The sequence below is a fragment of the Gracilinanus agilis genome, chromosome 1, assembly GCF_016433145.1.
Source record: "Gracilinanus agilis isolate LMUSP501 chromosome 1, AgileGrace, whole genome shotgun sequence".
NCBI classification, from domain to species: Eukaryota; Metazoa; Chordata; class Mammalia; order Didelphimorphia; family Didelphidae; genus Gracilinanus; species Gracilinanus agilis.
Window position 1 is genome coordinate 146,728,959 of NC_058130.1, and position 21,627 is coordinate 146,750,585.

General features: G+C 38.4%; 1 protein-coding gene across 1 annotated transcript in view; it reads right to left on the minus strand.

Moving 5' to 3' along the window:
- Positions 1 to 19,825: 19,825 nt before the first annotated feature.
- The window catches only part of CACNG3 (calcium voltage-gated channel auxiliary subunit gamma 3), a 131,489-nt gene continuing 129,687 nt past the window's right edge, over positions 19,826 to 21,627 (minus strand). Inside the window, exon 4 of the mRNA XM_044657182.1 lies at positions 19,826 to 20,337. Within this exon, the coding sequence (XP_044513117.1) occupies positions 19,826 to 20,337 (512 nt within the window). The remainder of the gene's footprint in view (positions 20,338 to 21,627) is intronic.

A 21,627-nucleotide genomic window follows, 5' to 3' on the forward strand; every position in this document is an offset into this window, starting at 1 on the left:
TCTCTTACAATCCTTCAGTCCTTTCTTCCCCTCTTTCTATCCTTTTCCTGATCTGGCTCTTCCTCTAGTTTTCCTTTTATCATTCTATTCTCTTTCTCCTTCCAAATTTGAACATTTTCATGTGGTATCTCTTTTGTTTTACTTCCATAAGAGCCCAGTGGCAAAAATGGCATTCCTAAGATGATAAGTCAAGAACATTATCTCATAGATCTCTTTTGAAAGACAGATGAAAAAATTTGGTCAAAAATGACACAGAATGAGAAGGTGCTTAGGGCCCATGTACTGTTCTGAAGAAGGGAACACCCACCCAATATGGTTACCTCATGAATCTGCCAAAGTATCAATAACTGAGAAATGGATTGCCAAATAGTTGATGTGATTTAGTCACTAAACAGACTGAAATAATAATTGAATCAGAAGAACTTTTTGGCAACCCAGTCCATTGGTTGATAGCAGACCCATAAGAATCTTCAAGCCCTGTTTAACAAAGAATAGGACTGGATCATTGAAACATATATCCTAGGGGGCAGCTGGGTGGCTCAGTGGATTAAGAGCCAAGCCTAGAGATGGGAGGTCCTAGGTTCAAATCTGGCTTTAGACACTTCCTAGCTGTGTGACCCTGGGCAAGTCACTTAACCCCCATTGCCTAGCCCTTACCACTCTTCTGCCTTGGAGCCAATACACAGTATTGATTCCAAGATGGAAGGTAAGGGTTTAAAAAAAAAAAAGAAACATATATCCTATTTGGGGAAGGCTATTGCCTTGTTTTAGAAGGTAGAATTATTGTTTATTAATGGAATTTTGTGAAGGGAAAATAAGCATGTGGATGGAGAAGAACCAGTGGACATTATTTATTTATGTTTCTAGAAGTTTTTGGCAGTTTTATACCAAAATTTATCTTAAAAATGGTGCTAGCATGGAAAATGTTTTGATATGGAAAATGCCAGTGATAAGTAACTCTTCTTGAGGGACATGATATGGAAGTGATCCTGAGTATATCAGAGGAATGCCTGTTCTGGTAGATACTGCTGTTAGGAAGGTTTCAAGGATGGGATCAATGATGTCTTATGTGTCTATAAACTGAGGTCTTGCCTGGCTAAGTTTGGAGAAACTCATTATGAAAAGATTGAATATCAAGTGATAAAGCTTTTTTTTTTTTCTCCCCACAACAATATATCAAGATATTCTACTAAGGCATGAAGGGATTGTAATCTGGGAAAGGAATCCTCCAGAAATAAAAAAAAAATCTTTGAAGTATTGAATAAGAAAATCCTTAGAGATAGGAAACAAAAGATAGGGATAAATGAACACTTATTAGCATAAAAGTGTATTTACCTTTCCTGGTTCCTCATTTGTTTTTTTTAATTATATATTGTTCTTTATTTTTTGTGTGCATGTAAATCTTATCTCCCCACCTCTCCCCAAAGCATCATAAGACAGGGACAAATCTTTATATTTCTTTATTCTTCCTGACCACCGATTTCATGGTAGATGCTCAAGAAATACCACAGTCATCCAAATATAGACTGTGCTTTCCCCCAAATCTGGCTTATATAAAACCTTAGTATGAACTGTAATTATACTCTTAGTAAAAGAACAACAAAAGTGATGAAGATAAAGAGTGAAATGATGATAAAATGAATAAAACATCTTCATTTGAATTTAAAGAACTATAAAAATATCCTTCCATGGTAAATATATTTAACATGGTAATTTCTTGCAATTGTTTTTTTTTTTTTGTATATTTTAATATGCTTTCCCCCTTTCAACAGCATCACCTTTTAGGGAGGCACTCTATATTTGATGGCAGCTTATAGTCAGGCCAATATGGTACTTGTTGAATGAATGAATTAAATGAAAGCAGCAAGGTGCTGCCTCCAACCCCCTTCACCAGTCAGGGATCTATGCTGGGCATAGTCTTATTTTCATTTTTATAAATGATCTGGAGGAGGGAATGAAACCTCCACATTTGCAGATGACACTAAGCTGTGCTGAGTAGGGAAATGCCAAGTTGATGGTGATAAAACCACCAGGAGATCTCACAATGCTGTGTGAGTGGGCAGAGAAGTGGCAGATGATGGGCTTCAATGTAGGCAAGTGCAAGCTACTGAATTTAGGGGAAAAATAATCCAAAGTATACTTTTCATCTGATGCGTTCCATGTTCTTGGAGATAGCTCAGGAAAGGAACTTAGGAATCATCATCATAGATTTTGTCCTGAAATGCTTGGTCCCATGTGCTGCTGTACCTTTACTAGAATTAATAACTTTCTCCCACTTCTCTCCACCTCTATAAATCCTTAACGACTCAGTTCAACAACCACTATTCACCTTCCTCCTCCCCTCCATGAAGCCTTCCTTGATTGTTTTTGACCTACAGATATCACTTCTCTGACTCCCTAGAACTCTCATAGTCATGTAGTACTTAGCATCCAATTATGAAACCATAATTTTGTTGAGGCAGCAGCAATGGTGGGCTAGAAAGAGCACTGAATTGGGTAAGAGCCATGAGTTTGATCTCATTTATGCAATTTATTATCTGTGTGACCATGGGAAAGTTATTCCCCCATACTTCAATCTGTTATGTTTTTTCCATCGATGGTGAAGAGGTTGGACTAATCAAGCTATAATCTGTCTAGAATGAAGAATTTGTACTAATTTATCTCTAAAATGCCTTACAACTTATTATGATCATATTTTGCCACTTGGCTGTGGGATCTGAGCCACACCCATTTACCTCTTTATATCTCAGTTTGTCTGTAATATGAGCATAATTGTTATGGTTTGAAGAGGGTTAAATTGGCTAAAGGCTTGGATAAACTAGTTCCTGGGGTAGGAAATGAGACTTAGGTTATAGAAAAAAAGGAGCATAGATTTAAATCTGGAAGAGTCATTAGTGGCTATCTTGACCAATTCACTCATTTTCTAGATGAGGAATTTGAGATCTAAAAAGATTAAATGATTTGTTCAATTTCAGGCTGGAAGTAATTAGCAGAACTAGGATTTGAACCTTGGCCTTCTGATTTCAAATACAGAATGCTTTCTACTGTACCATACTGCCTCCTCCATAGATATGAAATAGAAGTGCCCTCAATGATAATTCCAACTTCTTTTATGATTTTATTGTTATAATTCCATCATCCCAAGCATTGAGTGGGAGGTAGTATGCATGGAAGGAATGGAGGGGCAGTCCTTGGCCACTGAAATAAAGACAACAGGTTCTACCTTCTTTTATAAGAAGACTGCAGGGATGCAGAGGCACTATCAAGATATCAAGAGGGTGAACTGAGCCATTAACCATGAAAACATGGAGGAACTTTCACTTGGAGCTTGGAGGAAGCATGAGCATGATTAGGACTGTGAGAATTGATGCTAGTGATATTATTACAAGGGTAAATTACATTAGAGGTTGGTCATTTAGGAGTGATATTTGAATGACATTTGAGGAGAACTAAGGGAAGAATGATGGCTTCTGGCCTTCCAGCATCAAGGGGTTTGGAAAAGAGTAGAATTTCACTTTCTGACTGCCAAGCAATGTATCCAAGGAAATATGTGGATTATTCATACCCTATGAGTTAGTTTTCCATAACTTTTTGCTGAAACTACATAGGCTTAGCTTAGATTAAGGACTTTTAGCCTTTTTTTTTTTTTAATCTTGGATCCTTTTGGCAATCTGGTGAACCCTATGGGCCCATTCTCAGAATTATGTTTCTAAAACACAAAACAAAATCTATAGGAGCAGAAAGATAACTAATAACATTAAAATACAATTATCACAATGTATAAATATGTACAAAACAAATGTATAGACCTAGGGCAAGAATTCCCAGTATCTTCTTCATGTTTCTCTAGCCCTCATGGCCAGAAGAGCCTGGGAGCAAACCTCATTATTATAACTGTTATTGCCTACCAATGAAGCTAATATATATATATACATATATATATATACATATCTATGTATGTATATATAGATATAGATATAGATATAGATATATGAATATGTTTTGTCAGTCAGTTAAGAAGTATTTTATTAAATGCTTACTATGTATCAGACCCTGTGCTAAATGCTAGAGATACAGATAAAAGCAAGAAGAAAGGTAGTCCCTATCCTCAAGAAGCTTACTTTGTAATGGAGGAAGATAATACATAAAGGCATCTCTCTAAAGCTGGCTATAACATTCTCTTATGCTGTTGTTATTTTGAACCACATCTGAGATTCTATTGATACAATGAACTTTCAAAAGGAAACTCCCTTGGCCAATTCCTACCGATTCTAGTGTGTTGCAACTTAGAGTCTGGGAGAGGTAACATAGTAGAAGAGCATTAACTTTGGTGTCAAGGAAATCTGGGTTCAAGTTTCACCTCACTTACTTCACCTCTCAGGGACCTTGGTAAGTTTTTTTTAAAACCCTTTCCTCCTGCTTTAGAATTGATACATATTGATTCCAAGACAGAAGAGTAATAAGGACTAGGCAATTGGGATTAAATGACTTGCACAGGGTCACATAGCTAGGAAGTGTCTGAGGTCAAATTTGAACCCAAATCCTCCTGACTCCAGGCTTGGCATACTATCTACTGTGCTACATATTCCCCACGCCCACCCACTTCCCCCAAACTAGACATAAAATCTTTAACTCCTCTTCTAAAATCTCATGTGTAAGACTTATCTCTGTAGATCAGGGAGAGACATCAAGGAATTTCTCAAATCATTTCATGTGTATGTATTTGTTTTGATATTTGAAGATCCCAAGAAAGGAAATCCTTAATGAGCTGGTCCACAAGGATTTGGACAGGCCTGCTATTGACTCAGCACTTTTAGGTGCTAAGGAAGATACAAGAAAAGGAGAAGATACAAGCTTGTAGTCTGGTTGGGGAAATAAGGACAGTTCATATTTCAAAAGCCCAAGCAAAGTGGGTGGTATGATTCTCATTGTTTCTCTCTCTTTTTCATCTAGGTTCCCTTGGTGTAACATGCTCCCCTTTTCCCAGTGTAGCCTACTACTTTTCATTTTGTAGAATTAGACAGTTGCTTAGGGCCAAGAAAGATTAGGAGATTTACCCTTAGTAAATGGAAGAACTGAGTTTTGATTCTTTAGCTTTAATCTAGTGTGCTTTCCACTATATCAAGATGCCATCTTCTCCTCTACACCAATCAGTCAATCAATCAATTGATAAGCCTTTGTTGGGCATCTATTATGTGCCAAGCCCTGGTCTAGGTGCAGAGGAAACAGACAAAAATGAAACCATCCTAGGTTTCAGGGTACTTATATTCTGCCCAAGGAGGCAACACATTCATATACAGATAAATAAATAAATAGCTAAACAGATAAACAAATAAATAAATAAACAAGCAAACAAAAACCCCAAATAAATAAATAATTGTGTAGCATGTGCAATATATATTTCTGCTTGTACATGCCCATTCTATTATAAACCCATATATATATATGTATGAAATAATTTGAGAAAAATAAGTATTCAATTGGTTGTAAGTATATCAGGAATTCAAAAAAGGAAAAGATGGGGAGATTGAAGTAAGAATGGAAGACTTCTTGGAGAAGTTTTGAATTGGCATTTGAACAATGGATATGAATTCTGTGATGGATTAGAACCCAACTACTTTGGGAAGCTTTATCACTTTGTTGGCAGCAAAGTACTGGATTTTTGAAATATAGTATTTCTGAAGACCATCTATGAAAGCACAGTGGGTTATAGGTTGGATGAAGTCACCATTCTTGAAAATTTGAAGATAAATAAAATTTAGAGAGATAGTGAAGACTGAAGGCCACCTCTCTAAATCCTATCCAGGTGATGTGAGCAAAGGCTCATAAGTCAGCATGAGTATGCCTGAAACGAAGCGAATTGATTAGCCTGATTAGATGGATGGAGCCTATTTGGAAGGAATGGGAAAAAAGCTGGCTAGGTGAGACTGTTAGGACAGATTGTAGAGGACTTTGAAAATAAGTCAGAAGATTTTTGGAAGGCATCATTTGGGAAGTCAGTGTGGTGTAGTAGAAAGAGTGAGAATCAAGGGACCTACCTAAGTTTGACTCCTTGCCTTGCCATTTATTAGTTATATAACCTTGGGTAAATCTCCTTATCTTTCTAGAACTCAGCTCCCTATTTATAGAACAAAAGCATTGGTTTTCATGATTTCTAAAGTCCCTTTCAACTCTGACCTTCTATATTCTGTGTCCTAAGGTCCCTTTCAACTCTGACATCCTATACTCTATGTCCTAAGGTCTCTCTCAGTTCAAATTACAGGGCTAATTAAAATTATGTACTTAATATATGCTATTTTAATAATATTTTATTTTTTTACTCTATTAACATGTAAAAATAATTTCTAACATTCATTTTTTAAAGTTCTGAACTCTCTTCCTTTGTTTGACACTCTCTCCTTCCCTGCCCTCCCCCCCAGACAGTAAGTGATCTGATATTGATTTTACATGTGTAATCATGTAAGACATTTTTCTATATTAGTCATTTTGTGGAAGAGATATCAAATAAATAAAGAAGAAAGAAAATGAAATATAGTATGTTTCAGTCTGCATTCAGACTCCATCAGTTCTTTCTTTGAGGGAAGATGGCATTTTCATCATGGGTCTCTGGGATTGTCCTGGATCACTGAATTGTTGAGAATAACTTGGTCATTCACAGTTGTTCATTAAGAAATATTGTTGTCGCTGTACACAGCATTTTTCTGGTTTTGCTCATTTCACCTTGTATTAGTTCATGCAAGTTTTTCTAGATTTTTCTGAAATCATTTTGCTTGTCATTTCTTACAGCACAATAGTATTTCATCACTATTATATACCACAATTTTTTCAACCATTCCCCAACTGATGGACAACTCCTCAATTTCCAATTCTTTGCTATCACAAAAAGAATGACAGTAAATATTTTTGTACAAATATGTACTTTCCCCTCTTTTTTATATCTTTGGGATATATTGATGCATCAAAAGGCATGCAGAATTTTAGAATCTTCTGAGCGTCATTCCAAATTTCTCTTTAGACTGGTGGGATCAGATGGTGACTCCATCAACATTGTTAATAGATTTAAAAAAAAAATTTTGAATTGAATATTCTGTGTTAGAAGTGGAGAGGAAACAGCAAACTATTTCAGTGTTTTTGCCAAAAAAACCAAACCCAAACCCAAATAGGGTCATGAAGAGTCAGACACCACTGAAAATGATCAACATTCTATGTTTTATGGTGCCTTTTATTATTAATATTCTATGTTCTATGCCATAAGGTCCTTCCTAACTCTAAAATTCTGTGTTTTACATCCTTTCTAGGTCTAATATTCTGTTCCATATTCTAAAATGCCTTCTTGATAAAATATCGTATTATAATTTCAAAGGAGACTTTTAGCTTTAATATTCTATGTTCCAGGATCATTTGTTCTCATTCCGATATCAAGTTCTAGTTTTTCTTCTAGTTTTTCTTCTAGCTCTGCTATTTTAACATTTTAATAATTCATGAATTTGATTATGTCAGGCCATGGAGACTAGTTGAAGGATATTTAGCAGAAGAGTAATATGAAAAAAGTGCCTTTTTTAAGGAAGATGAATTTCACAGCAGCATGCAGGGTGGATTAGTGGGGGAAAGACAGAGAGAAGAGCCAAGAGATTATTGTAATAGTTCAAGATTAAGGAATTGAGAACCTGGACTAAAATGGTGGCAGTGCATATAGAGAGGAAAGGAGAAGTGTCTTAGAGGCTTTCCTCAAAGATGGGCACAACAGAACTTGATGACATATAGGAAATGAAGAAGAGGGAAGAGTCAAAGGAATCTCCAAGTTTTTTTAAATTGGAAAAAGGGTGATTTCATTAATGGAAATGAGGCAGTTGATAATGAGAGCCAGATATCTGGGAGAAATGATTAGTTAGTAAGTTACTTTTTACATATTGCATTGTAGACAAATGTGAGGCAAACAAGTATAACAATAGCTAAACAATCATATCTGAATTTCTTTTAGTATGTTAAGCTCAAAGTATTTTCATCACAATTACTACAGAAAGTAGGAAGTGAAAATGATAGAAACATACTTGGAGAAAACTGAGGTTCAGAGAAGTTAGATGACTTGTTTAGAATTGTATATATGGGTAGTAAGTGATGTGAGGAAGATTATTTAGTATTAGTTACATATAGTTTATATGGACCTGGCAGGAAGGGCTGGAGAATTCCAAGAAGGAATGAAGAAGCAGGATGTGGGGCTTGGACTCGGGGGAGAGAGACTCCATATGGTTGGGGACATAACTGTTGCTAACCCTGGGAGAACTCAGAGTTAGGGAAAACTGCAATCAGATTCCCTGGGATCCTGAGAGAGGTGGAGGCTTTCAGCAGTAGACAACAGACCTGTAGAGTAGCCCCAAGTAGGGAAGTGGTTTGTGATCTGGTGGACAGCATTGCAAACTCTCTCTCCCTACCTGGGTACCTTGGATCACCTGTCCTGGTGGAGTTGGCTCCTGGCATCCTGAGACCATCCTTGGATTTACCATGAGATCACAATTGAAAGCCATTCTCAGACCCTTTAGCTGAGCTGACCATACCTGGCTGGAACCAGGTTTTGAGGAGCTTTTCCCCTATGACTTCAATACTGCTTCCTTTGGGACCTGCCTGGCTTAGGTCAATAGAATAATATAGTTAAGTCCCTCCCTTGACTTTGTGGTTTGTCCTTAGTTGTTAAAAGTAGAATCCCTAATACCCATCCTTGTTTATTTGTTTATTCAATTAAAACTGTTACAACTTTTACCTGTTGCCTGCTGGTTACATAGGCCCTAACCTAGGTGAGCTAAGTGACTGTTGGCCAAACTGCCATTCTTGTGACAGTTAACAGCTTGGCAGTAAACCTGGTCTCTCTATCCTGTTTGGTCCAGACCATCAGACATTCCTGTCTCTCCTTCAACACAGTGTGAACCCACAAAACCATTTAGATTACATTCTTAATAATCCTCCATTACAGTGATAAGAGTCAGAATTTGAACACAGGTCTTCTGACAAAGTTTAGTGTTTTTTTTTTTTTTTAAACTCTTACCTTCTGTCTTAGAATCAATAATGTTTATTGGTTCCAAGGCAGAAGAATGGTAAGGGCAATACTGTGTTCCAAGGCAGAAGAAAGGAGATCAAGTGACTTGCCCAGGGTAACACAGCTAGGAAGTGTCTGAGGCCAGATTTGAACCCAGGACTCCCCGACTCTAGACCTGGCTCTCAATCCACCGAGATTCCTAGCTGCCCCCTGTTTTTTCTATTAAATCAGGTTGCTATATGACAGGTCAGTATAGGATGTTAAATGGGAATTTTTTAGGAGTTTTGCAGAAGCCACAGACAATATGTAAAGGCCAGTAGATGGCACAGAAAAAGTTTAAGAACTATATAGCCTACAACAAAATACTCAACCCAAGTTTTACAATAAGGTACTATAAACATCTCATAAAGGAAATTTTTTTTAAAAATAATTCAGACTTCTTTTTGGTGTGAAAGAGGGCTAAACATTTTGTGTGGGTTTTCCAGATCATGGGGTCCAACCCCTAATACCCAAGATGTACTTATTTTGTATAGAGCTTTATATATTACTTTTCAATAATCTCTTTGCATTTACTCAGGAAAATGTATGATTCTTGAGGGCAAGGACTGCCTTACTTTTGTATTTATATCTTCAGCACTTAGAATAGTGCCTGGCATGTAATAAATGCTTAATAAATGTTTGTTGATTGCTAACTTCAATGACCTTTCTCAATATTTTCTCTTCATGACCTCTCTGTCGCATTTGGGGACATTAGCCACCCTTCCTTTTGTTACAATTAAAATATCTGAGAGACTGGTGGGTGCTGCAGCGATCCATCGGGGCGGTGATGGCCACACTTTTTTTGTATTACATTTTATTCCAAGTTCAATAAATAGTTCCAGGGGGCGCTAAGTAATATTTTTTTCTGGAAAAGGGGTGGTAGGCCAAAAAAAAATGTTTGGGAATCACTGCTCTAGATAATCAAAAACAAGGAAATTCCTTTACACAGGTCTATAAATACAATTTGGGAACTCCTTATTCAGTCCCTCCTTTGGACATCTTAAGATATTTCTGATTGGTAAATAGTTAATGAGGATGTTGTCTAACAAGATTCTCAACCCCTCCCCAGCCCCACAGGCAATGGGCTGGACAGTCACATGCCTAGCAGGAGGAACCATATCTATTCATCAGATTTTATGGAGGAGGAGTTCCTAAGACCAAAGGAAATATAAAAGGAAAATGCAAAATGGAAAAAAATAAAATATAAAAAGAAATATAAAAGTCAACAGACTGAAGTCTTAAATCCAGTACCCTGATATAGGAAAAATACAGTATATAAAAAATAAAGTCTCATTTTCTGGAGAATCTTTTCTTAGTTTTTCTCCTACTTCTCTGATGAGTCCTTCTTAGTCTCCTTCATTGATCATGTTTCTTAAAATTGGCATTAAATGTGCTGTCTATATACCTTGGCATAGTCTCTTTTCTGTGCCTGAGATATATACTTTTTCTACTCTACCTCTTTAGGTTTCTATCTTCCTTCAAAATTCTTGTGCTAGCTTCTTTCTGGAAGCTTTCCCCAAGCCTTTTAGCTATTAGTAATAGCTCCCTTTTCAAATGTTCATACATTGCTTATGTCTTTATACTTTTATGACCTTGAATGAGTCACTTGACTTCTATGGGACTCAGTTTATCTATATGTAAAATGAGGAAACGGTGGAATCTGGCTCAATATTGGCTGCTGGAATCTTTTTAGAAGAAGATCAAAGATTCAAAAGAGAATTTAGGGTGCTAGAGATAATGATGTTGAAATATGGCAATGGATTCTTGGTTCGATATGGAATCCTGTGAAGCCAAGAGGGTCTGACTACTCTGAGTGAACTAAAATAATTAGGAATATTTAGAGACTACCTTCTGAATATAGACTAAAGGGATAGTCCTTTTTGGACTGAAAGAATGATGGCTGAAGATATAAATGAAGTAAATAACATCATGAAAGGCAGGAGGGCAATGAATATGGAAGCATTGGTAAAGTAAGAAGAGCACTAAATTGGCTAGCAAAAGATGAGTTTTAGCCAGAACTTGCCGTCCACACACTGTATGACCTGTCCTAGACCAGAGAACCAGTGGACTCAATGAATAAAATAAGGAGGTTTAGAGTAGATGAACCTCAGCATTTTCTTCTATCTCGGAAATTCTGAGACACAAGAATGTTAGAGCCAGGGCCATCCCTTATAGCTTGACTTGAGAGAGACAATTTTATCACTTCTAAGAAATGGTTCAAATTGAGAGGAGAAGTAGATTTGAGAAAGGATGGTCAATAACTAAGCAATAAATATTTATTGAATATCTAATCTATGTAAGGCCTCATGGTAAGTACTGTTTAGGTAAATTAATAAATTAATTTCTTTCCCATTTGGGAAAGCTATGGATGTCTGGACGTGGTTCCTAACCTTTAAGTTGATGTCAGGAAGATACCAAGTACCCTCTATTAAAAATTCCTAGCAGCCTTTATTAAATAGAATTCTGGATTTAAAGAGGACATGGAGTTGATCTAGTCTATATATATATTTGGTTTATGATTTGGCAGTTAAGTAGCACAGTGGATGGAATACCAGCCCTGGAGTCAGAAGGACCTGAGTTCAAATCTGGCCTTAGACATTAATTGTATGACTCTAGGCAAATCACTGAACCCTGTTTGCCTCAGTTTCCTCATCTATAAAAAGTGAGCTAAAGAAGGAAATGACAAACCACTCCAGTTATTTTAAGAAAACCCCCAAAGTGGTCACAAAGTCAGACATGATTGAAAAACAACACAACAAAAGCCCATTCAAGATTATCAGGAGGCAGCTGTATTGTCTCTTCTTTAGTGGAACCCCAATACTAGCTTTGGCTTTAGCAGTTTCCTTCCATTTCTTACTTCCCTAAAAGTAATTGGAATCTTTGAGGACAAAATACTTTTGAATCTTCAACAAGAGGATTAATATAGGGTGTAGCAACAATTGGTGGTGAGGGCTCTATTGCCCACTTAATCTTCTCTTTTTTCTCCCCACCACCCAAATAGTGAAATGAGCCCTCAGGTTTTCATGACAAGACTGGTGTCTTCTAACATTGTACAACGAGGATATTAAGTCTTCATTTTGTTGAATGGAAGAGATCAATTAGAAACTTGATTGTGGAAATCATAAATGATGAAAGCTCCCTGAGGCAGAATTTTGAGCATTTGAGGCAGGGCATAAATATTCCCCATCTTATGTAATTCAGTGACTCTGGCCTCTTTTCTGTTTCTCAAACATGACACTCTGTCTCCTAACTAGTGTTTTTTCATTGACTCTCCCCCATGCCTAGAATGTATTCTTTCCTCACCTCTATCTCTTGGCTTCTCTAGTTTCTTTTAATACTCAGGTCAAATTTCACCTTCTAAAAGAGGTCTTTCCCAGTGATTTTCCCTCCTCCCACCCTAGTAATGCCTTCTTTCTGAGATTACCTTCTATTTATATTGCATATGTCTTGTATGTTCATGTATTTGTATATTGTCTTCTCTGTTAGAATGTGAATTTCTTTAAGTTAGGGGCCATGTTTTTGTCTCTTTTTGTATCCCAGTGCTCAACACAGTGTTGTTATTGTTTGTCTTTTGTTTTTTGAAGAGGACCAATAGCCTCATGGGATAATGTCTTGTGCATGAAAGGCAAGATTTAAGTGAGACAGAGTAGCTCAAATTCCTCAGCATGACTCTCTTTTCCAGAGTCCCTGAAGTCTAGTGGCAAGACAAAAGTCAAGATGACTGGTGATGTCCAGGGATGCAGCGGATGACCTTGGTGGTCTCAATGTCTGACCAAGCTCTAAGTACTATACAGTGCCTATTTCAGATGCCTTCATGACCATTGGAACAAATAGTTCTCATTCTCTAATTCTGCTGGAGGAAATTTTAACATATTTGGGGTAGATTTCTACCTAACTCACAAGTTAGTTTGAAACCTGTTGGTTACCCTTAACTTTGTTTGACTTATTTGCTGAGATAGTATTTTTACCAGTGTATGACTGATGGGCATGATACAGCTTCTAAGATCTATAGGTGAGAGTTGGGTGACAAGTGGATACCAACGGTGATTAAACAGTCCTGAAAAGGATTAGGCAAGCTTTCACAGCAGAGATGCTAGGCCTTTCTGAAAACCCCACACCAGTGCCAGTATTTAATAAATATTTGTAGAAGATGATAACAGAGAAAATAATGAGAGCCTGATGAAACTATTTCCCTTGGTCCAACTTACCATCTCCACCACACACAAAGATACATATAAGGTAGAAATCTTAAGGAATAATCAAAGAAAACCATCTTCCCCACCCACACATGTATATATAGTAGAAGGGGCTGAAAAACATATTTGAAGACTGTGAGGAACGGGTCCTGACAAGATGGTGGACTCCTCTCATAAACCCATATAATGGAGTAAAAAAATTGAGTTTAGTTTTGTGTTCCCAACCTAAGCCCATTTCAGATAGATAGGATTGAAATAGTCCTTGTTTTGATTGGTTAAAACCCACCTGAAAAATTAGGATAATTATCTTGTAAATTATGTGTTCTGATTAGCTAGCTTTCTGGATAAGATTGTAACTCTTAATAAACCAGCCAGTGGTAAATGAGGGGAGGGACCATTTTTGTGTCAGGGCCTAGGATAAAAAGGAGTCTGTCTGCTCCCATTCTTTGTATTTTTGCTTGCTGGCTGTAACACTTTTTTTTTAAATTATTTTATTTTATTTTATTTTAAACCCTTAACTTCTGTGCATTGACTTATAGGTGGAAGAGTGGCAAGGGTAGTCAATGGGGGTCAAGTGACCTGCCCAGGGTCACACAGCTGGGAAGTGTCTGAGGCCAGATTTGAACCTAGGACCTCCCGTCTCTAGGCCTGGCTCTCAATCCACTGAGCTACCCAGCTGCCCCCTGGCTGTAACACTTTTAACACAGGCTTGTGAGTACCCACTCTTATTGACACTGATGTAAAGTTCAAGATTATTTTTTAATATACTGTCTTCCCTCTCAAAGACTTCAAAAGCTTTGTGACTTCTGTGTAATCATTCTTTTCCTGATGTAGATTGCAACCCACTTAGAAGATGGCTTTTGAGTTCACATGGTCCAAAGATTCATCATATGCTGGTCAGTCTTCTATTGATGAACCTCTTTAAAGTTAGCTAGGTTGAGGATCAGATGACAGGCACAGAGCCCTTTGCTAGATCCATACACAAGTAACCACCCTAGCTTGATAAGATCTAACTTCACTGTCCTACTCAAAAGTTTTCAATAATTCCCTATTGCTTTTGGGATAAATACAATTTCTGTAGCCTGATGTTTAAAGCTGCCCTACCATCTGGCTTCAAATGACTTTTCCAGCCTTATTTTGCATTATTCTCCTTCATGTATTTTGTATTCTAGCCTGGACTATTAGCTGTTTTTTTTCCTTTTTTTTTCTGGGCTCAGCATGCACTTTTCCATTCCTGCACATATGCACAAGCCCATTTTCCATGTATGAAATACAGTTTCTTCTCATTTTCACCTTTTAGAAACTTCTTTTCCTTCAAGATTTAACTCAGATGTCACTTTTCCCAAATTTTTTTCTTTTCTTGGTTCCTGTCTTTCCTACCTCAGTTAAATGTGTTTTCTTCTTCAAAATTTCCCAGAGCACTCCATCTGGATCTTGTCTTTATTCTAATCACTCCCTACCTTGTATTCTACTCAACTGAGTATATCTCCATTAGGATATAAATTCCTTGAAGTCTAGCACTATTAGTCTCTTTATAGTTCTGATGTCTTCCCCACTGCTTTACATATAGGAGGCACTTAGTAAGGCTACTAAGCGAATGGGATTGGTAGGACTTGCTAAAGCTCACACTCTACTGGCGTACCCTTTGAAAGGCTAGGCTACTTCCACACTGCAGCGAGCCAAATAAATGGGTAGGCATGGCATGGGGAGTTGGAAGCAGCTGTAGCGATTTATTACCATCAGCTTATGTTTCTTCCCTGAAAGCTTATAAGGAGCCAGGAGCAATCACGCCCTGGTGCCTGTGAATTGATCTGGCCTCCTGCCTTTGCTCATATGAGGCAAGTTACTGCTGAGAGACATTAATGCTGAGACACAATTGCAGTGCCCACAGGATTGTGTGAAACAGGAACCTCATTTATAGTGTTGGGACTCCTCCTATCATCCATTTGTGTGAATCTGAGTCTTTCCCTTGGAACCTGATCATTTGGGTCTGGGTCCAGGGAGTAGTGTTTCATTTGTTTATTTCCCAGGAGGGTAGGGGATCCTTGATAGATGGGTTTCTTTGTGTCTTTTGGGAAATAGCCAAGGTTATCTGGTAACTGAACTTGGTAGGTAAGTCTTGGAAGGGGAGTCAGTGGGTCAGGTTAATGCGACTTTTGCCTAAGAATATAGCTCTTCCCTCTCTTCTATAAGCACTACACCAGACAGAGAAAGAAATACCATTACAGATAAGCCACAGCTGTGATATTTCACCAACTATTGATTGTCTGAGCGGGAAATGCTTCTAGGCTTAGGGAGAAATTCAGCCAGTGGCATTGTTAGATCTTGGGATGTGGTTCAATTTTCTAGTCCCTGGTAACTCCTAGGGAGGAGAAGTTCAGCTGGAGCTGGGGAGTCACTGAAGTAGGTAGGAACTTTATTTTCTACCCAAGTTTCATGTTCGTGTTGGACAAGCACCAGAATTTTTCTAGGCGAAAAGGAGAGGAGAAATAGCTCCTTGTCTTTTTCTCCAAACAAGACTTTTCAGTTGGTTTATGGAGAAAGAGGTATGCTAGTACAATAGTCCTTCTTTTGAGAGTTAGGTCCTTTGAGAGAACTGAGACCATAGAACCGGAGTACATAGAATGTCATAATTGGAAGAGATCTTAGAGATCTTCAAGTTCAACATCCATATTTTACAAAGGTGTAACTGGGGTTCACAGTGGAGAAGTGACTTGACTTAGGTAAAACTCTAATTTGTGTTAGAGCCAGAACTTATAAATTCATAGACTATACAGCTGAGAAGAACTTTAGAAACCTTTTTGTTCATTGTACTGAAGCTCCTAGGTGTGGAGGAGATGTGTGGGGGAAGTAACTTGCCCAAGGTGAGCTAATGTCAGAGCTAGTAATCAAGTTCAGGTTTCATGACTCTCCATCCAGAGCTCTTTCTATAACACTATATTTTATTGTTTTGTTGTTCCTGTCAGAACATGGAAATTTTTATTTTTTCCCTTTTTTGTTCAATTTAATCTGAGGTTGCTGGTGAAAGAATGGAATATAATTTGGTCCCTACTGGCCTAGAGCTCAGTCAGCCTTTTTTCAGGTCCATGGCCAGTCTATTGACACGAGAGCTATTTATATGAGATTTTAATTCATTGAGTGGTGAATGCAGGCTTGCTGGTTTTCATTCGTGAGTTCCCTAAGATCGTTTTGAAGCCAAGTGACAGGGTTTCATGAATGCCATGTAGCACACACTTAGGCATATCACACCCTCCCTCTCCTAGTGATGAGCCCTTCAAAATGTCTGAATTTCAGCATCCCCAGAGTAGAGGAGAGGTTGAGTTTGGATTCAAGGTAGATGGAGAAGAGATGAAGGGAGCAAGAGCTCAATTCAATTTAAAAGTCATTAAATATATATTCTTTGCAGAGTACTGCATATATTCAAATATAATCTATAACATATATTAAACATATACTATATACAGAGCACTAGAGGAGATGTAAGGTTTAGTTAAGATTACATCTACCCCACTGTTCCATAAGGTCCAGTAGGGAATATGACAAATATAAAAATAACAATAATATAAAATGGAATAGTGTAAGAGAGGTACAAAATATTATATAGGATCTGAAGAGAGAAAGATAATTTTCATTGTGTGAGCAGTTACAGATAGAGAAGCATCTGAATTGGGTCTTGATGAATGGGTAGAACTTCAGCAGGTACATGGAAGATGGAAACAAAAGCAAGACAACAGAATGCAGGTCAGTGAATATCTTGAGGTCAGTGAATAGTCTAGTGTGGATGAAACATAGGATATATGCACATTGTATCCCCATTATAATGTAAACTCCTTGAGGATAGGGGAAAAGAGCAGTGTGTGATTAAAAAGGTGTGAGGCTGGAGAGGGGGAGATATGTGTGTTAGATTATAGAAGCCCATGAATTATAAGATAAACAGTTTGAATTTGAGAGGAGATATTACAGATTGGGGAATGATACACTAAATTTCACACTAAGAGAATGACCTTGGCAACAGTATGGAAGACTGGGTTGAAGGAAGGAGAGACTGGAATCAGGAACACATGTAAGGAGACTGTTACAATAGTCCAGATGATTGGTTCATAGGAGCTTACTTATAGAGTTGGAAGGGTTCTCAGGTGATCTAGTTCAACCATTTCACTTTATAGATGAGGAAACTGAGGCTTGGGGAGGTTAAATGACTTGCCCAAGGGCACAAGGTGGTGGTGGTGGTAGTGGACTGGAAAGGAGGATATGGAATCAACAATACTTGTTGGTGATGGATGTGAATTGAATGGTTGAATGGAGGAGAGAGGGAGGGAAATGTTAAAGACAAAAACAAAGCTTTAGATGGGAGCAAAAGTTAAATGGTGGTTCCATTGACAGATATGGAGAAGTCAAAAGGAATGGGTTGGGAGGTAAAGGTAATAAAGTTGAATTTTGGTAATACTGGCATTCAGGTGGAGATATTCTATTAGGAGGCTGGAGATTTGGGTCAAAGTAGAGAACTTGAGAAAGTGGTCCGAACATCAGGCACTTATAAGTAAGTGATAGCTCAAAGTCAGGCTTCTGGTTTTTTTCCTTCGAAGGTAGATTCATTGCCCTACTGAGAAGGGCTTTCTATTGACTAGTGATCAACACTAATATCATCTGTCTGGTATCCAATATCTTTCATAATTTTCTGCCAACCTGCATATCTAGCCCAATCTTTCAAGAATCCTTTGTGCTTGCTAAATTGAACTGTTTGACATCCCTTCTCACATTCTAGCTCCTACTTTATATATTTCCCTACCTTTGTTTCTCAGCTAATATGTGAAGTACCACCTCCTCCTTGCTCCCATATCCATCTGTTTAAGTCCTTATCATTCGAGTCTCAGCTTAAATGTCACCTTTTCTAAGAAGCCTTCCATAATTCCTTCCCAAATACCATTTCTCCCATCAAAAAATATTTTTCATTTTTGCACCCTCAAAAGTATTTTGTTCTATCCCTACTTACTTCACAAATGTTAGAGGTGGAAGGGTCCTTAATGATCACCCAGTCCTACCCTTTCCCTTCACAGATGAAGACCAAGGAGGGAAAATGACTTGCCTTAGGTAGCTTCAGAGGCAGGATTACGACCCAGGCTTTCTGATTTCAAAGTCTAGAGCTCAAAGAGGCAGCAGGGCAAATAGAGTACTGGATTTAGAGTCAGGAAGACCTAATTTTAAAATCCACTTCAGACCCTTACTACCTATTTAACACTGCGTAAATGACTAAGCCTCTAAAACTCAGTCCCTTAATTTGCATGTATTAATAACATTTATTTCTTAGGGTTATTTTAAGGATCAAATTAAATTAAACATGAATATACTTTGTAAACCTTAAACAGCTTTATGAATGTTAGTTATTATTATTCCTAATAGAAGTAAGTTGTTGAGGGTAAGGATTTGCTTTATAACCGTATCTCTCTAGTGCCTAAAATAGTGCCTTGCCTACCATATTCCTTCCTTCTTATTCTCTAAATTGTATCGTGTTTATTTATGTGTTTTATTCCCTAACTATTACTAGACTATACATTCCATGAGGGCTAAGATAAGATTGTTTTACTTGTACTCAGTATGCATAACTCCTCAACACCCTTCCCCCAATATCTAATACAGTGTTCTACATTTAGTAAATATTTAATAGATGTTTATTGACTGATCCCTCTCTTGGATTATGAGTTTTATCAGGACCGGAACTGTGTTCTCTTTATTTTTATGTCCTGCCTTCAGGACCTAGGATAGGTCCCTGTACATAGCAGGGGTTGAGAAAATTTTCAACACACGAAAAGGTTTATTATTGAATAGAATGCCATAGATCCATCAGGCTAAGCACAACGTGTTAGGTGGATGGTAGGCGCCCAGCTTCAGAATGTCAGGGCCCCCAGCTCCAGAGGACAACTAGTTCAGCAAAGACAAGGAAGAAACAAAACACCTCCAGTTCAATCGGTTACAACAAGGCAACGTTTTTAATAACACAAGCGCTCATGACATTACCGTGTCAGTGCTTGGACGTTCTTGATTTCTAGGCAATTTCTTGTAACATGTAACTATCAGGTTAATGATTCCCCCTGGGGTGGGACTCCCGAGTCACTGGATCTGCAGAGGCTCAGTGTGGATGGATGATAGGGATGTACACCTATTCACATGATTAGTGGAGCCCTCACCCAATCCATTTGGGACTCCTCCAGGCCCTTTCTGATGAAGGAGGAAAGAAGGCCAAGATCTTTCCAGCCAATGAAGATAGAGGAGGGAACATCTGGCACTGAGAGACCCAGACACTGATTGGTCATGTAGGGCTGGCTTTCAGGCTGAGACGTCAGAAAGGGAAACTGTCTCAGAAAGGAGGGCAGAGGAATAAAGACTGGGGTAGGGGAGGGCTGAGGCCCATTTGGTTTTATTCTTTATAAACAAGGGTTTCACTGGTAATACCATCACGGGGACTATGCCATGCAATCTGACAGATACCTCTGTACACTTTCCCCAAAGGCTGCACTAGGCATGGGAAAGACTGGGCAGAGGACAGAGGGCCAAGGTCCACTCAGACAGGTGTGGTGCGCCTGTTGGCAGGGTTATTGTGCAGCGACTCCTTGAACTCTTTGGGAATGGAGTTGTGGAGCTGTAAAAAAGTATGGTCTCGATCGGAGTTGAGGAGGGTCCCCATTGTGACCTTGGAGGGGTCCCGGGAGAGGGTGAACATGGAGATGTCAGTGGAAGGGATGGTGTGGAAGCCTTTGCTGATAGGGGACAGGTCTCGGGAGCAGGGTTCTGTGGACCGGGAGCTGGATCGCCTCCGGAACCTGTACCTGTAGGGTGGGAGGCGGGCAAAGGTGGATTTCTTCAGCAGCTCAGAATGTGACTTGGCACGGATCTGCCTGTGCTTCTCAATGTAGATATGCACAGCGATGACACCCACGATTTCTGCGATGATGAAAGATAAGGCTCCGAAATAAAAGGACCAGCCGTAGGAGTAACTTTTTTTGGAGTCACTTTGGCCAGGGTCTCCAGCATTTGCTGAGATATAAACTATAATCCCGATGATGTTACTTAACCCTAAGAGAAAGGAACAAAAAAATGTACCTTTTTATAGGAAACAGAAGTACCCTTGCTAAACTTAACGATGAAACATTTATAGTATGTCTGTTGAGAGAAGGACCAGAGACCTATGTACTGCTACTAGTAAGTTACAAATGCTTCTGTAAATCCTTGTATAGTCTGTCTCATGGGGAGCACTGCAAATAACAGAATCAGAGAAGGTTAGAATAGGAAAAGAGGATAGAACATAGAAGATTAATTCAACAAACATTTATTAAGCATCAGTTATGTGCAATACACTACTATATGCTTAGGATACAAAGATAAAGAATCTGCCTTCAAGGAATATACACTCTGCTAGGTTAGCAGACAGGACCTGAAGGATATAGATCATAGAGTGTTATGACCTTAGAAAAGCATTTCCCAAACTTTCCCCTTCAATATGAGAAAATGTTGATGTTAGTAATATTTCTCCATTCAAATTAAATATAAAATCACGCCTCTATCAAAATACTTATTACATGAGGTATTTTTAGGCATGAAAATAAGGTTAATTGTCTTTATTTGCCTCCCAAATTTCCATAATCACCCCCCTTTTTGGTGGTATTCTAGATCCCTAATTCCTTGGTTTAATATTTATGTAAGGGATTTTTGGGGAGGGTCAGTATATTTTTTGGGCCCCAAATGTTGGGAAGTGACTTAGAACATGAGAGCTGGAATTTCTTACCTTAGAGATCATCTAGACCAAGTTCCTTTATTTTATGAGTGAAGAAAGAGAGGTCCATAGGGAAATAACAGGTTTAGTCATGGAACACAAGTAGTCATACCCAGATTCAAAGCCAGGTCCTCCTGATTCAGAGTCCAGGGTACTTTCTATCATACCCAATCTGTTTTTCACCAAACTGTGTTCCAAAAAGTTTGTGTATAATGGCTCTGTGGAGCTCAAAAGGCATTTGCCTATAGAATCAATATTATACCTACTAATTGGGCTCTTTGGCCAGCTTGAGGAGACCTACTTAACCCATAAAAAAGTTGAGGTCCACTTGTTTTGTATCCTGAGTCACACTTTCTTAGGGACAACATATTCATCGTCCTAATTGAGGACAATAGGCCTTTCTAGACCTCTAGTCTTTGGGTGACATTGGGGTTAAGTGACTGTGTGTGTGTGGGGGAGCAGAGAGAGAGAGGCAGAGACAGAGAGAGAGAAGGAGAGAGAGAGAGAGAGAAAGAAAGAGAGAAGAGAAGAGAGAGAGAGAGAGAAAGAGAGAGAGAGAGAGAGAAGGAGAGAGAGAGACAGAGAGAGACAGA